The sequence below is a fragment of the Populus nigra genome, chromosome 2 (genome assembly GCF_951802175.1).
Source record: "Populus nigra chromosome 2, ddPopNigr1.1, whole genome shotgun sequence".
NCBI classification, from domain to species: Eukaryota; Viridiplantae; Streptophyta; class Magnoliopsida; order Malpighiales; family Salicaceae; genus Populus; species Populus nigra.
Genome location: NC_084853.1, coordinates 27,608,691 through 27,623,912, shown reverse-complemented (window position 1 = coordinate 27,623,912; position 15,222 = coordinate 27,608,691). Strand labels below are relative to the sequence as shown.

The following is a 15,222-nucleotide window of genomic DNA, read 5'->3' as shown; positions in this document are numbered from 1 at the left end:
TTTTTTCAATGTGAAATTTAAAGTTCTTTCATATATATAATCTACGTTCATAAGAAAAAAAATTTATGTTTTTTCAATGTAAGATAAAAAACTTTTTGGTTTAAATACTTCAACTTAAAAAGATAACATAATATCTTTTCGACGTGAGATTTAAAACATTTTAGCATATATACTCCAAGTTCATAAAAAAAAACTTATGTTTTTTCAATATAGGATAAAAAACTTTTTTGGTTTAAATACTTCAACTTAAAAGCATAACATAATATCTTTTTAATGTAGAATAAAAAACTTTTTAAAATATTCTTTTCAACTTCATTATCTACAACATGTATAGCCTATATTCATATAAATTTTTTTTTAATTTTTCATATGAAATATTAAAACTTTAAATATTTTTTATTATTATTTTTCCGAGTTAACCCATAAAACCTGGAACCCGGCCAACCCCGGGCTGGGTTTGATAACTATGCTATCATGGGACATAAATGTTAACAGATTCTCTCGGATACATTATTTGATCATTCCTGGATTTTTCAGTAACAAGATGTCACAAGGCTTGAGAAAACTAGAGTCATACAACTGGTCCGGACACACATTAAGCATCATAAAGAACAGTTCTTTCTAATCAAGGAATGATTCAAGGACAGCAGAACGCAGCACTAAACTGAAAATCATGCATGACAGGTGATGACCCTGTGTCTTAGAACAAGCAAAGTTGTCAACAAAAAAGCATGCCATCTTTCGGTTGAAAAGAAAGTTCAGATTACATCAATACTCGGCAGAAGTACTCAAAAATAGAAGAAGAACTAGAAGCAGAGTTAGAATTAATTAATACTCCAAAAATACTCTCCACGTAAACCCAATCCATAGATACAAAGCTTATCACAACAGCATTACAGTATGGCTTCAGATTCTTGAATATCAAACTCGACAATCTGACTTGTTCCAACATGTATGGTTCAGTTGTCTCTAATTCTTTGACAAATCTGCCACATTTGGAATATATCTAGCCTTTTCTGGTGAGAAACCAGAAGAATTTCTGCTTTGACAAGAAGAAGCATTTAAATAAAATTGCAAAATATGTAATGTGTTCTATTAACAATAATTGTTTAATACCTGATTAGCCATTATAAGAATGTGTCTTGATGACAAATACACTTACTTTCCCTTATAATTTTATAGTTTATCCATGATTCAATCACAATTCCCTCATCCAATCATCAAATACAGCATATCAAGGACACTGAGGTTAGGATCCAACCTGATTAAACCATAGTCAGGTCAGGTTGCTGGGATTCCAGAGCAAAAGTGACAGGTACCGGCAAGAAACATATAAGGTGAGTCATTCTACTGCTTCCTTCTTCATGTTTTATCTGCATGTCAAAGGCATAGTATTGAGCAGAGCTAGGTGATAAAAAATGGATGTGCTAGAAGTAGATATTCACATACTTGAGTACCTTGAGAATTATAGCCAAAATTTAAGGGCATAAATTTGCATTGTTAACACATGAAGGTTTCTTAGCATTGTAGTAGAAATGTGCGATCATCTGGACCAACTCATTTGCAGTTCGAAACTCTGCAAAGACCATTATTTTCATAAGAAGATGGAAAGATAGGAGCTTGAATATGTCTACTTGTAATTCTGTTATGAAAGCAATATGCCTTACCTTTCTCCCTATACAAGATCTTGTTTCCACGTAAAAACAAAATCTGAGGGCAATCTTTAACTTTAAGAGCATATGCCAAATCTCTCTCAATATTGATGTCTATCTTCACTGTCTGATACCAGAGAATTTCAAGGTCAACAAAATTAGCAATCCAAACGAAACAAAATTTGATAAAATCCAAGGAAACAACTTCTAGGGACAAGAAACAGACTACAAACTGAATTGAATTGAACAGCGTCACCCTAAACAGTCCATAAGTAACATTGCGATCCATCAAATGAACCTAAAAAACCACTTTATATTCTCGCAAGTTTAAATTTAGTTTGGAGATGTAGAAAAAACAGAAAACATACATTTTTCTCGTAAACCAGAGGTGCAGTGAATTTACATTTGAAACTTGTCCGTAGAAGTTTAAGTGTAACAAAGAGCAAAGTCAAAACATTAGGAAATTTGATTCAGTTCAAATGGAAACAACATAGTGCTCATTTTACCCGAGGAGGCAATCGATCCTTGGCACCCCTATACACCTTGGCTGCCTTTTCTAGCTCTTTCAAAGTCTTCCAATTATCAGTTGCCCTGTGGATAAAAAGGAGATTAAGCATACTTTTTTTAGTGCAAGTAACAATACTCAATCCACATATACAATTTTCACAGTGCACATAGACCAATGCAATTCGAAATATTAACAATTAAAGAAGAAGGAAAGCAATTTCACATATCAAACATGAACATCCTATTCTTGGTTTTCCCAGTAAATTATATTAAGTGGTTAGGATGCAAACTTGCTAGCAGTACAGGCCTACTAAAGAATGCTTAAGTGGTTACGATGATACATGAAAAATGCTTACAGGCCTACTAAAGAAAATGCCAGAACTATGAATATCCAAAATTCACCGTTGAAGTTTGAACTACTCTGATTTTCATAGAAGCTACTTTATGCATGTTTCCAATTGCTAGATCAATCCTCTTGTACGTAATGAAAGCATAGTACATCAAAAATATAAAAAAGAAGCAGCCTACGCACATCTCAACTCTCAAGCAATTCTTTCTTGAGAAATCCGTAACTACACTGACATGCTTATTTAATTCTTATGCCATTAATTAGCAACTGCAGTTCAAGATGATTACTTGCAAACAATACTCTACCAGTAAAACATTCACACGCACCATAAAAATAATGAAGTGATTTGATATTTTAAAGGAATATCTACGAGTTGCATAGAAAACACGAAATCTTGCTCTTTTGTCTCTAAACATATTGCCAAGCGTGTGTAGAAGAACTCTTTAAAGTATGGTTGCAAAATCTGCTGGCATGAAGAAAAAAATATCAAACATACCTGCTGTATCTCTCAAATACAAGAACAATCAATGGACTTGGATGGAAGGCAAATCTCTCCCAGTCTAGGCAGTTAATCTCATTCACCCAGTTATCCTCCATCTCTCCTTCCCAGTCAATCTCAAACCCATCTTCTCCTACAACATTCTTTATTGGATGCTTCTCAAAATATTCAGACGCCCTAACTCCCCACCCCACATCAGCATCCAATGGCCAATCTCGACTTTCCTCCTCAACCACCATCTTCTTTTTCTTTCCTTTCCCTTTACCATCCTCACCACCACCTTCCTCCTCCTCCGCATCGTCTTCATCATCATCATCACTCGTTTCAGAATCTATATTTTCATTAACTTTATCCTTCATTATTTCCTCTAAAACATCCGGGTTCTGCTGCCTAATTGATGCAAATGTTCGTTCCAGCGAATCACGCACGAAGTCCTCAACCGCAACTGCTTCACTCCTTCGGCCACGTTTTGGCTTCCTTGGAATTGTGGTTGGGAAAATTTCCCCGCCTTCCTTTCCACCATCTTCGTTTTTCGGTCGGCGAGTTCTTCCTCTAGAATTCATTTTGGGGTTAGAACTGGATTCAGGGTCAGATTTCTTTGAAACAGAAAGGCAAGGAAAACGTCTTGAGTTGTGCTCATAGTGTAAAGCATTTTGATGAGAAATTGCCGGAAAGCGGGCAAAATTAGGTTCATCGTTTATTGAACGAAGATGCGAAACGGGCTTCGGCACGGCCATCGTTTGAAGGAGAGACATTTTTCTCCGACAGAAGAGATTGAATGGGAAGGATAATGTCGGAGACAGTGAGCAGAAACCTAAAACCCCTCGTTTCCTTCCGACCAGGCACCACACGATGGTTTTTATGACTCCATTTTGCAATGGATTTTTTTTTTTCGTTTGAAGGAGAGACATTTTTATTAAAGTTCATTTTAGCCCACATACTTTTTTTTTTCAATCTCTACAATTTTTATATATTTTTAAATTTTAATTTTGATTTACAAATTCAGTTACTATATATTCTAAACCTAGCATTATAAAAAGGAGGAAAAAAATCTGTTGAAAATGATCAGAAAAGAGAAATTATTAGCTTTTGTCACTTTTTGGAGATAAAAATTTCTAGTTTTTGTATTGACTTATATCATTTAATAAGAAGAGTTTGATAATAATTTTTTTTATCTAAAATTAAAAAAATATATATCAAATTTAGTTTAGAATTTTTTTATTTGGTTCCTTTTGGTTTCTTAGTTTTTTATTTGGTTCATTTTGGTTTTTTAAGTATTTTTTTTATTTTGTCTTTTAGGATTATTAGGTAGCTTAGAAAAGTTTTTGTTGTGTTTTTAAGATATTTTTAAGTAAAAATAGCTTGAAAAAATAAATAAAACAATTTCCCAAAAATGTCTCTCTCTATTTTTTTAGCCATCTTTGTAGTGGTTTAGATTTGGGGAGCACACGATAAGTTGTTTATAAATTATTTTTTAAATGATAGATTATAAGTTGTTTGTCTTTTAGTAAATGAAAAAAATAATTGGCCTGAGCATACGGGCTCAACGGGCCAGGATTAATAAGTTCTCTTGTTTGGGCTTTGTTTTTTTTTTTTTAGGTGTAAACACAGTGGGCCATTTAGGCCTTTTTTGTCTTTATTTTTTTATATATATTTTTATTTTTTAAATTCCTTATAAGGTTTTCAAGTTTTTTAATTTTCTTATTATTGTTTTAAGTTGTTTTTTTAAAAAAAAAACTATTTTGATGTTTCAAGGGACATTTTCATCAAAATAAATATGATATATAAGAGAAAATGTGAATATATTGCTATCAATATTTATTTTTATTTCTTATAAAAAAATACACAACCTTAGATAAATGTGCAATCATATTAATAATTAAAGATATATTCAAATTTAAAAAATACAATTATTTAAAAAACAATTGTTAAAATATATTAATCAATATATTCACCACATGAAATGATAAGTAAAAGATTGATTAGGGTATCTTTTAATTAATTTAATTATCATCATTTAATAGTTTCAAGAAATTATAAAAAACTTATATGTCCATATTATTTTAAAAATCAAAACTTTTCCCAATTGTTATTTGTATAATATATTCTAAAATTTAATAAATATATTCCTAGCCTAACATATTTGTTTTCTTTTTTCCCATAATTTTAACCTTCAACATTGGATTTTTGTTGATTTTTTTTTCAATTTCATTTTTCAATTGGTCTTTATATTATTATCATGCAACTAAATTAAAAAAAAAATGTTATTGGATCCATTTGAGTCTATTATCCAGATAAGTGTTTTGGCGGGTTAATTTGAATTATTCTGAGTCAATCTAATATATCATCATTTCAATATTTTTTTATAAAAAGTAAAATATAATTGATCCTTTTATTATTAACTTGAAAATAAATAAATGTTTTAGGACTGTTTTAGACATTAAGCTTGTGTTAGATGATTATTAGCTTCAGCTTATTGGTTTACAACCTAATAAGGGTCCATTAGGGTTATTTAAAAGGACTATCTATATTTTTCATACTTGTCAAATCTTAGCAACATCTATTTATTGAATAATTTAGATTTTTTCTTGGTGCAAATTATGTTCTTTACTGGGACAAAGATTAACAACTGACTTTTACCAAGGTATAACTGTCTTTGCAGTGTCTTCACATACTTCGGGTTCTTATTTTGTTGTAAACAACAGGTCCAAGTTCTTTTTCAAGATCTTTAGTTTTTAGATACAGGGTTACCTCTATGTCAAAGTTTTTTTTTATCCAAACCTGAATTTCAGCTTTCTTTGGTTGTTTATCTATTTTGTTATTGGTTTTAGGATTATTATCCTAGAAATTCGCACCAACTGGTATCAAAGCTAAGCGTGCATGGCGTTGAATGATGGGATTTTTTTCCCGATTCGAGAGGAGTTTTAGATGTGTTGGGATAAATCATATAATTATTATTTGAAAGGTTTAGGAGTCGCCATCGATAACATTAGAAAATCTAATGGTTTTCGAGAGTTTGAGTAAAAGGACTAGTTGTGTATGAGGAAGAAACATCACCCCCAATATACCCTTCATATGGTAAGTTGCATTGTTGATTAATTGTTTTTCTCTAAGTCTTATTTCTATTTGTTGGTTCATCTAAGGTTCAAAAAAGATCTTTCTTAGTAAGAAGGTCTTTATCAAGCTAAAATCTAACCATTCTAAAGTCTAAATTTTAATAATGTATTTATTTATATTTTGTATCTTTTAATATCTGAGGATATACTTTACAATGTATTTTTATACTCTCAAATAATAAAGTCCATAGCTAATTTTTAATATTTATTGCTATTAATTCATTTAATTTAATATCGAAATGTCTTATGTTGTAAGATTCATACCCCGAATATTAATTAAACAAATTGATTTTTGTGATATTTTTAAAATTTTGACCAAATTCTAATGGATAATAATAAATTAGTTACGATATTTATTCTTTGTATTTTTTTAAAAAAACATGATAAAATTGCAATTTTTTAATATAAAATATGCATGAAAACCTTTTAGGATTTGGCAATATACACATAAACAAAAACATATTTTTGTATTTTTGAAATTTCAGAGAAAAGCAGGTATTTTTAATACCAAATCCATATCTTACAGTGCAGATCTACAACCAAATATTAAATGAAACTGTTGGAAAAACACACGAGTGACCCATAAATAATTTTAAAATGGTCCCTGAATTTTTTAAGATTATTTAGTGCTTGTTTGACTAGATACTAAAATAATTGACAAACTAAAGCTAAAAGGGGGGCAGTAAGGTGTCTTTGTCAAACACACCCTTATCGTGAAAATAGAGGCATGAAAAAATACCTTAGACCTGTGTTTGACAAATATACCTTAAGGACCAAAAAATGAATTTTTCTTTGACAAAAATAGGATATGCCAAGCATGTATTTATGTTTGAATTGGGCTTAGCTCAACCATATGAGCTCGTTTATTGGGCATAAGACCCAAACCCACATGTGCGGTTTGAGCTCATGCCATCCCAACTGGATTTTTATGAGGCCAACAGAAGGCTCAAAGGATTATTTTTTTAACCCAACCCAGCCATATGGGCTAGGTTGAGGCAAGAGGCCTAACCCCATTTCTTTACCACTAGTTCGCCCTAATGATCTTGTTCTCTAGCAAATGTCAGCAATAGAACATGAGTTATTTCTTCATGTTATCCATATATAGCACCATGAATGAGGGATCAAGGGAAGAAGAAAGTGTTACTTGGCTAGTGGTGGTGCTTCCAGAGTCACGATGGTCCACGGTAAAGGCTAACGATAGTGGTTTGGAGGGGGAGGTTGTTATAGAGAAGATAAACACGAGTGATAATGGCTTTTGTTGTGGTCTTTGGTGGTTGTTTTTGGCTGGAATGAATGGGGCTGTAGTGTAAGGTCTTGTGAGTCTCAATTGGACTAAGGAAAAGGTAGGAGAGATGTTTCTTTTCTCTCTCTCTCTCTCTTTTCTCTTTGGTTTCCTTTCTTTCCCTTTTAGTTTTCTTTTTTTCTTCTTCACCTGAACTTCACCCCTATTTATAGAGGGTGAATGAGGTGTTGGGGTCCCTTCTAGGCTTGAATTATGGCCCTTGATTCGTCTAGAAAGGGTCCCAACCATTAGTCATAAGACAACAATCTAGTACTGCCAAAACCAGGTTGTTAAGGTTGGCTGGGTTAAGGGTTTTGGATGTTTATTGCAGCATTTCTCAGGTAATAATTTGGCGGGAATAAGGTTGAAAATATAGTACATTGTTAGGGCATGAGGGTGATGTATTTTTTTTCTCTTATTTGGTGAAGGGACGAGAGAAAACTGTCATAACTCAATTCTGGTTTATTTTCCAAAATTTACTTTTTTTCAAAATACAAAAATAAAATAAAGGCTGGCAATGTAGAGAAAGCAAGCCAAGAAAGATTTCAAAAATACAAAAACATCAAGCTACAATTTTAGAGGAAATTCAAGACCTAATTGTATCCCATTATGCCCAAAAAGTGGAGAAGCAATGCAAATTAAAGGTCAAATTAAATTATGATTGGATGAATTTGCATAAAAATTAAGTCCAAGGATATAATTAAATTTTTAATAGGCCAACTGATTAATTCATGGGCCAAATTGAATTCTAATTATGTTTAAGAATTAATTTGGGTCCAATTGAAGGATTTAATTAAGTGCAAGAACTTAATTATACTTTAAATGGATCAAAATAATTTTATTCGGGGCTTAATTGGTGAAAAATTAAATTTAGGAGTCCAATTTGGGCTTAATTGAAAAGATTGCAATTTTAAGAGACCAAATTTAATTTTTACCAAGTTAATTGATTAAAATTAGGGGTAAAATTACAAGAAAATTAAAGTTTTGGAATCAAATTAAAAAATTTCACAGCCAATGATCACTTTACAAAAGGCAGCAAACTATGTGGGTTTAATTGATTGAAACCGGGGCTGAAATTGAAGAAATTGAAAGTTTAATGGTCAATCAGGGGTTAAATTGTATAAATTCAAAACCATGGACCAGAGTTTTAAAACCCGGACTGGCCCGGCGGGTCGACCCGGGCCTGGGACCGGTCTGGGTGGAGGTAAAAACCCACTTGGGAATTGGTCCGGCAAAACCCGGTCGACCCAGGTAAACCCAGCTGAGACCCGACTTTTACACACACGTAAAACAACGTCGTTTTTGCCTTATTCATTAATTCCCGAGAAATTCATAAAATCTCTCAATTTTTCCAATAATTGCATCTTGGACAATTTCTCCAGAATTGTTGTTACTTTGTTTCAACGATCATCAAAGTTGAAATATGGATCACAGTGACAAAATGTCCAAACCAACATTCATAGTCTTCTAGTAGATGGGATGTCTGCGGTTTGACAATAAAAGGACAGAAATGAGAAAACCTAAATTACCTAATCTCATAAATCTTCAAAGACATTTCAGTTGCGATTCACGAAGAAGAACAGAGGAGCAGAAGACATCAAGGCAAGCCATACCGGTTCAAATCTGCAAATAAGGTTAGATGAAGTTGATGTTGTTTGTTTCTCTTCACGACTCTCCTTCTTTCACTCTCTCTCTTCTTTATTCTCTGCCTCTTTTTTGAACTTGCAGTTCTTAATCAGTTGATCTGGCATCGATTCTTTTTTAAACCCAGATGATGATTTGGATGAAATGGTTGGGTTGCTTGATGAGTTGGTTGGATTGTTTACTGGTGTTGAAGGATCTGGGAATGATGCCATTGGTGTTAGAAATGTTTCGGTCCAGTGATGTCGTGATGGACAGAAGATGGTGGTTGGCATTTTAAAGGATGGAAGTGAAAGTTTAGAAGTATTGAATACTGGATTTGCTGTAGTTGTTGCAGCAGCAACTTGCATTAGATTTTTTTGGGTTGACCCGGGTCAACCCATCTGACACGTGACCTGATCATTATACCAGGTCGACCACCAGGTCGGGTTTAAAAACTATGCCATGGACTATATTGAAAAGGGTGGATAAATTTAGGGTTCTAATTGAAGTTTGTCAGGGGCTTTATTGCATTAAATCAAAAGTTTATGGTCAATTAAGGGTGCAATTGAGCAGCATTGATAGATAAAGGACTAAATTGCTTTGCAAGAAAAGACTAGACGACTCGTCGTTTTATCACTATTCATTGTCTTCTTCATTTTCTCTAAAATGACTGCTTATTGAGGCTACTTTGCAGGAGCATTTAATGCCTCTAATCTCCATCAAATTTGACAAAACTTGCACACAAATTATCACCTGACATCTCTCTCTATCTTCGGGTATGGCTCGTTTAGATTAATTGACAACACAACGGCCCCAGCGTCGGTCTAAAGAGGCCAACTCAGTTAACCTTGAAATGTCAGATTTGATAGTTCATGGTGCCTATTTTGAACCAACTGTTGGGATTCTTCCAAACCGAATCAAGGGCTGAAAGTTTTCCCCGATGTAGACAAGATTACCCTCTTGCACCTTCTATAAATAGATTTGGATTTCATGACTTAGGATGGAGAAAATTGGGCCAAATCTGCAAAAAACCAGTCATTCCCCTATTCCTAGCCAACTTTGTTCTCCCTTCCTTCTCTCTCCATCATGTTTTCAGCCCCTGAAGACCCCACATAAACCTTTCTCCTTCACCAACAAACGGCGACTTAGGCTCCCTACGAACCCATATCCTTACCAACGACAGAACAGCCGCCGCAAACTCCTCCTTCTCCCCTCTGCAAATTTTCTTCTTCTTCTTTTCCTTCCTCTGCCACTGACGGCCAACTCTTCCACCGTTCCTCATAGCGACGCCGCCCAAACCATCAGCTCAGCCTCCTAATCACAACCGTGACCACTGCCTCCGGTAGTCTTCTCCTCCGCTCGTCTCATCTTCTGCAACCATTTTGATTGCATGCAAAACGTGAACTATTACTATTCATGTTCGGCAAATAATTCACTTATATGGTGGGCCAGACCTGATTTGGCCTAGCCCATATGGTTGGGCCTGGTCTGGCCCACTCCAAAAAGAAAAATGAATCTATTGGGCCGAGATTGACCCAACCTTTTTGGGTCGAGATCAGCACAACCCAATCATTCTTGGGTTGAGTTCGGCCCAGCTCATATAATATATATATATATATTAAAAAAAACTCAAAAATCCTTTCAAAAAAATTATGATTTTCTCAAATGTTTTCCTACCAATTTTGCGTAATATTGGGTTGTATATTTACACTATAAAATATATATCCAGTATTAAAATACCCAATTTTCTCCGAAATATTTCTAAGAAATTCAAAAAAAGTCTCAAAACTTTTAAAATAATTTCCCTATTCAAAAGACAAAAAAAAAAACAAAAAACAATAAATAGTTTGTTGCATACGGTCAAATCCTAACAAATTTTCAATCATATCTTTAAAAAAATACAAAAAAACAAAAAATTATATCTTTCTCATGTTTAAAAAAAATTAAAAAAATGGATATCATAACCAGTTTATGACTATCCTTTAGTGTTTGACCAAAATATCAAAAACCCTTTTCCAATTGTTTTTTATGGTCCAGATGTAGACTTTAATATCCGTGTGGTGTAAAACTACACAATAGAACACACTCTCAGGTATTAAAGATATAAGGTTTAGAAAATACGATGCTAAATTTTGATTTTATTTCCATGTAAATGAGTTTGGAAATTTTTTTGTCCAAACATATGTTGAACACTTGACTCCCCAAGGACTATATTTCCATGTAAATGAGTTTGGACAATTATGATGGCTTGACCAACAAAAGGGAACATGTACAAAATGTGCTTAGTAGCTTAGAGTTGGTCATCCAAAATCATGACTCGATGTGCAAGACATTCCCTACAACCTTCAAAGGGTTTATATGTGTTTGATATAACAACTTGGAACTAAACTTTATTGAAGGGTTTCATGATCTCTGCACCAGGCTAGTGGCATGCTTTAGCACTGGCATACCCAATAAGAAAAATTCCATAAACTTTTTAGTGTTGCCCAACAAGAGGGTGAGTTTACATGTACATATTTGAGGAGATTTAATGGGGAGATGCTCAAGGTAAAAGAATTGATTTAGCTAGTAGCCTTAAAAACCTTCATATGAGGAGTAAAGGAGTATGCTCTTTAGAGAAAAAATTATGTCTTACCATATGGAAGCTTGTCCAAAGTTAGACTATTCGTGGAAAATCACATACAGGTTGAAGAGGCCAATTTGCTATGACATGCACCTTTTTGTTTTTACAAAGACAACCAGTATAAATGACCTTCCAAGTGAAGTAATCAGAGTAGTCAAAGCAAACATTTTAATGTCACCTCCAAGACATGTTCCTCCTAAGAACCTTCTCATACCTATTACTCAGATCATCTCACGATGTATAATCTTTAATAAGAATATAAGTTTTTGAATATTAATGATTTATTCAAAATGAATTTATAGTCTTTCTAGGTAACAGTTGAAGGCCCCTCAATATTAATCTTGGGAATGTGTCTTCTCCTAAGAAAGGGGTGGACTTCAAGGGATAGATATGGTCTTACTAGTGATATATGCACCACTCTTCAAGGGATGAACGTGGTCTCCTACTACTATATGCACTACTATCTGAGGGATGAATGTGGTCTCTTCAGTGCTATATGTACCACTTTGTAAAGGATGAACATGCTCTCCTAGTGCTATTTATACAGCTCACCAAGGGGTGGACTTGGTCACTTCAGGACAATAGCTCCACTTTTCAAGGGATAGGCTTGATCTCCCTATGACAACAATCCCGTTCTTCGATCACCAATCTTCAGTGGGGGCCTTTCCATGTCCCTTTTAAAAAAATTATCATGATGACTATTTTTTTTTTGGAGGGCTCTCAAGCTCAATATAATGCTGGGAAAGCCACGGGCTCTCATGCTTTAGAGAACCTATAATCACTTAAAAATTTCTTAGATAAAGGCTCGCCCTCCTTGGGTTCCATAGTCATTTGGGAATTTTTATATAAATGATGGGCATGGTATCCTCAATCTCTTAAAAAAATTTTAAGTATGGATTTTTAATAGTTTTGTTTGAAAGAATTTCTTTCACTTCAGATGCATTTTTTCTACATCTTTTTTCAACTATGTATCCCAGCTTACACCTTTTTTTTATACAAGCAAAACTCAATGCTTTACTCAACTGGGGAATTAATTAAAGTGTTTGCATATTATTATATTGCAAAGATTGAGGGGGCTACTGATAAACCTAAATTTAAAGGACAAAAGACCCAGTACACTTAGGTTTAGTCATATGTTAGGCCTAAAGCAACATGATTCTGGCAAGTTGCTAGACTTAATATAGTTAAGTTCATCCAAGGGAAGCGCCTACCTCCCTTGGGCTCAACCCAAGAGATTAGTCCAATTTACGGGACAAGCCAAATCTAGAGGACAAGCCCAACCTAGGGGACAGGTCTAACCTAGGGGATGAGACCAACCTAGGGGACGAACCTAACCATGAGATAAGTCCAGCCTAGGGGACGAGTCCAATTTATGGGACGAGCCCAACCTAGGAGACGAGTCCAATCTATAGGACGAGTCCAACCTAGGGGATGAGCCCAACCAAGGAAACGAAGCCAACCTAAAGGACAAGCCCAACCTAGGAGACGAGTCCAATGTAAGGCATTAGTCCAACCTATGGGACAAGCCCAATCTAGAGGATGAACCCAACCCCTATAGACTCATCCCCTCACTCTCCCTACACCTATAGATGTGTTAAAGTCTTTCATGACCCATCATGTCTCCTTCTTTTAGCTAAATAAAATAAGTGGAATACAACTCAAAATATCATAAAGGTAAAATTAGACTTCAGTTTCTCCTCTCCACGAAATGACAAGACTCGTGGGCTATAAATACATCATGAGACCTTCAGAAAAAAGGTTTATAATCTTCATTCTCTATTACATATATATTTTTAGAGCATCTCTTTCTAGAATATTACTATATATTATATCTTTAAAAAGATGTTTATTTAAGCATCAAAGAGTCCCTACATCCATAAAATGGGACCTTTTGCAGGTACTAACTATAAGTCATCTTAGTCTCCCAAGCACCAATGATAAGATATCAATCATCATTGCTAAAAAAACGGATAACATTACAATGACCGATTGATTAACTGATTATCCAACCCCAAAGCGCTATTTCTAGGCTACTTGGATTTTCAGGACATCATCAATATTCATAACTCTGGTTCTTAATGGCTTGATATGCCATTGAATGCAGCCAGAAGCTTTTTAATGGGTGTTTTGCAACTTGATAGAATGAACTCATTGGTATGGTATAATCATGGCTTGCATTACAAAGTTGAGGGAGCTACCTCATCCTTCTTAGAATCTATTGAATGTTTTGAGGCCACAACTTTTCTTAAAAAGACAGCATCGATTGAGCCTTTCAAATGATTCGGCACTCACTACACCAAAATATTTTTGGCAGATTTTTTTTACCCTTCCCACATATATTATTTTTGTGTGTGTGTTGCAAATTGTAATACATTATAAATGGAATTCAAATATGCTTATGAATTGAATTAAATTCAACATATAATTTGATTCCAAATATGTTGAAGTATCTATTAGTCATTTTTTTGCACACCAAGACTTACTTAAATGTTAACATGAAAAATTAATGTACCTACAAACTAAGCTAAGATCTTTTAGATATTGGGCTGTGCCTATAGTTGTGATTTAATTGTGATTGTCTTTACAATTGTAGAAAAAAATATTTGGTTAAAAAAAAGTTATTAAATTAAAATATATGTGGTAAATAATATAGAGAAACATATTAGAAAAGCTTAAAAATATAATTATAGTTTTTCTAGTTTTTTTAACTTTTAGATTTTTAGATATGGAATTCAATTAGATTTCATGAATGCTTGGGAATATCAAACGAGTTTTCTTTTTAGAAAAAAAATCAATTTTGAATTTGAATTCTCTTGTTTTTTTATAAATCTAATAATTGATTTTAAATTCAATAATTTAAAATAAAAAAATAAAAAAATAAATTTGTTATTATACACCAAATAATATCCATATAATTTGAATTTAATAATTTAAATTTAAGAAACATGAAGATTTTTCTCTTCTTTTTTTCTTTCAAAAAAAGGAAGATCTCAATTGACTCTACAAACCATTATTTTAAAACTCGGATAGGCCAAGCGAATTGACTTCAGACTTAGCTGACCCGAGATATGAATTGGTCTTGGTTTAAGAAAAACAAAAAAGAAAAAGAAAAACCCTAATTGACTCGTTAACTAGATAAACCCGAACCTGACTTGGTTAAAACTCAACCATCAACCCATTACCACTTTTTTTAAAGTTTTTTTTTATATAAAATAATGTTGTTTTGATTTCCAAGTTCACTTGTTTTATTCGTGACTCGGGTTTTGTCTCAGATCGACCTTAGTCATGTTTTAAAACGGTACCGCAAGCTCATCTTCAAAGCCAAATTAACATATACTAAAAGGGCTTGGATGTTCACTATAACAATGAATAGTGAAATGTCAAGCTCTTTTTCACTTTGGTCCTCAAAAGTTTTGAGGACTTTTTATTAATTTTAGATTTTTTTTTAATTTTATCTTTTTAACATTGAATTTATTGGGTATTAAACTTTATAATTTGTTTTGATTTATTTTTTATGGAGTTATCTCGGCTCATGTTGACTCAAATTACTTTCTTATCTTTTTTTTTTTAA

At 33.4% G+C, this 15,222-nt stretch overlaps 1 protein-coding gene across 2 annotated transcripts; it reads right to left on the bottom strand.

Annotated features, from left to right (window-relative positions):
- Window positions 1-715: 715 nt before the first annotated feature.
- Window positions 716-3,882, bottom strand: LOC133681762 (thioredoxin-like fold domain-containing protein MRL7, chloroplastic). Of its 2 annotated transcripts, XR_009836554.1 has the most exons (6): window positions 3,005-3,882; window positions 2,159-2,243; window positions 1,668-1,779; window positions 1,458-1,576; window positions 1,262-1,373; window positions 716-1,039 (listed from the first exon to the last, which is right to left on the bottom strand). XR_009836554.1 is itself a non-coding variant. In XM_062104891.1 (5 exons), the coding sequence occupies exons 1-4, from the start codon at window positions 3,760-3,762 to the stop codon at window positions 1,479-1,481; spliced, it is 1,053 nt and encodes a 350-aa protein (XP_061960875.1). In that variant the 5' UTR covers window positions 3,763-3,882; the 3' UTR covers window positions 716-1,373; window positions 1,458-1,478. The 2 variants fall into 2 exon arrangements, 1 of the variants encoding a protein (XP_061960875.1); XM_062104891.1 differs by having other exon boundaries at window positions 716-1,373.
- Between the last annotated feature and the right edge of the window lie 11,340 nt (window positions 3,883-15,222).

Coding starts and splice junctions, on each gene's coding strand:
- LOC133681762 (XM_062104891.1), bottom strand. CDS start 3,762: ATGTCTCTCCTTCAAACGATGGCCGTGCCGAAGCCCGTTTCGCATCTT. Junction 2,244..3,004: donor GTATTTGAGAGATACAGCAG/GTATGTTTGATA, acceptor TTTTATCCACAG/GGCAACTGATAATTGGAAGA. Junction 1,780..2,158: donor AGGATCGATTGCCTCCTCGG/GTAAAATGAGCA, acceptor CTCTGGTATCAG/ACAGTGAAGATAGACATCAA.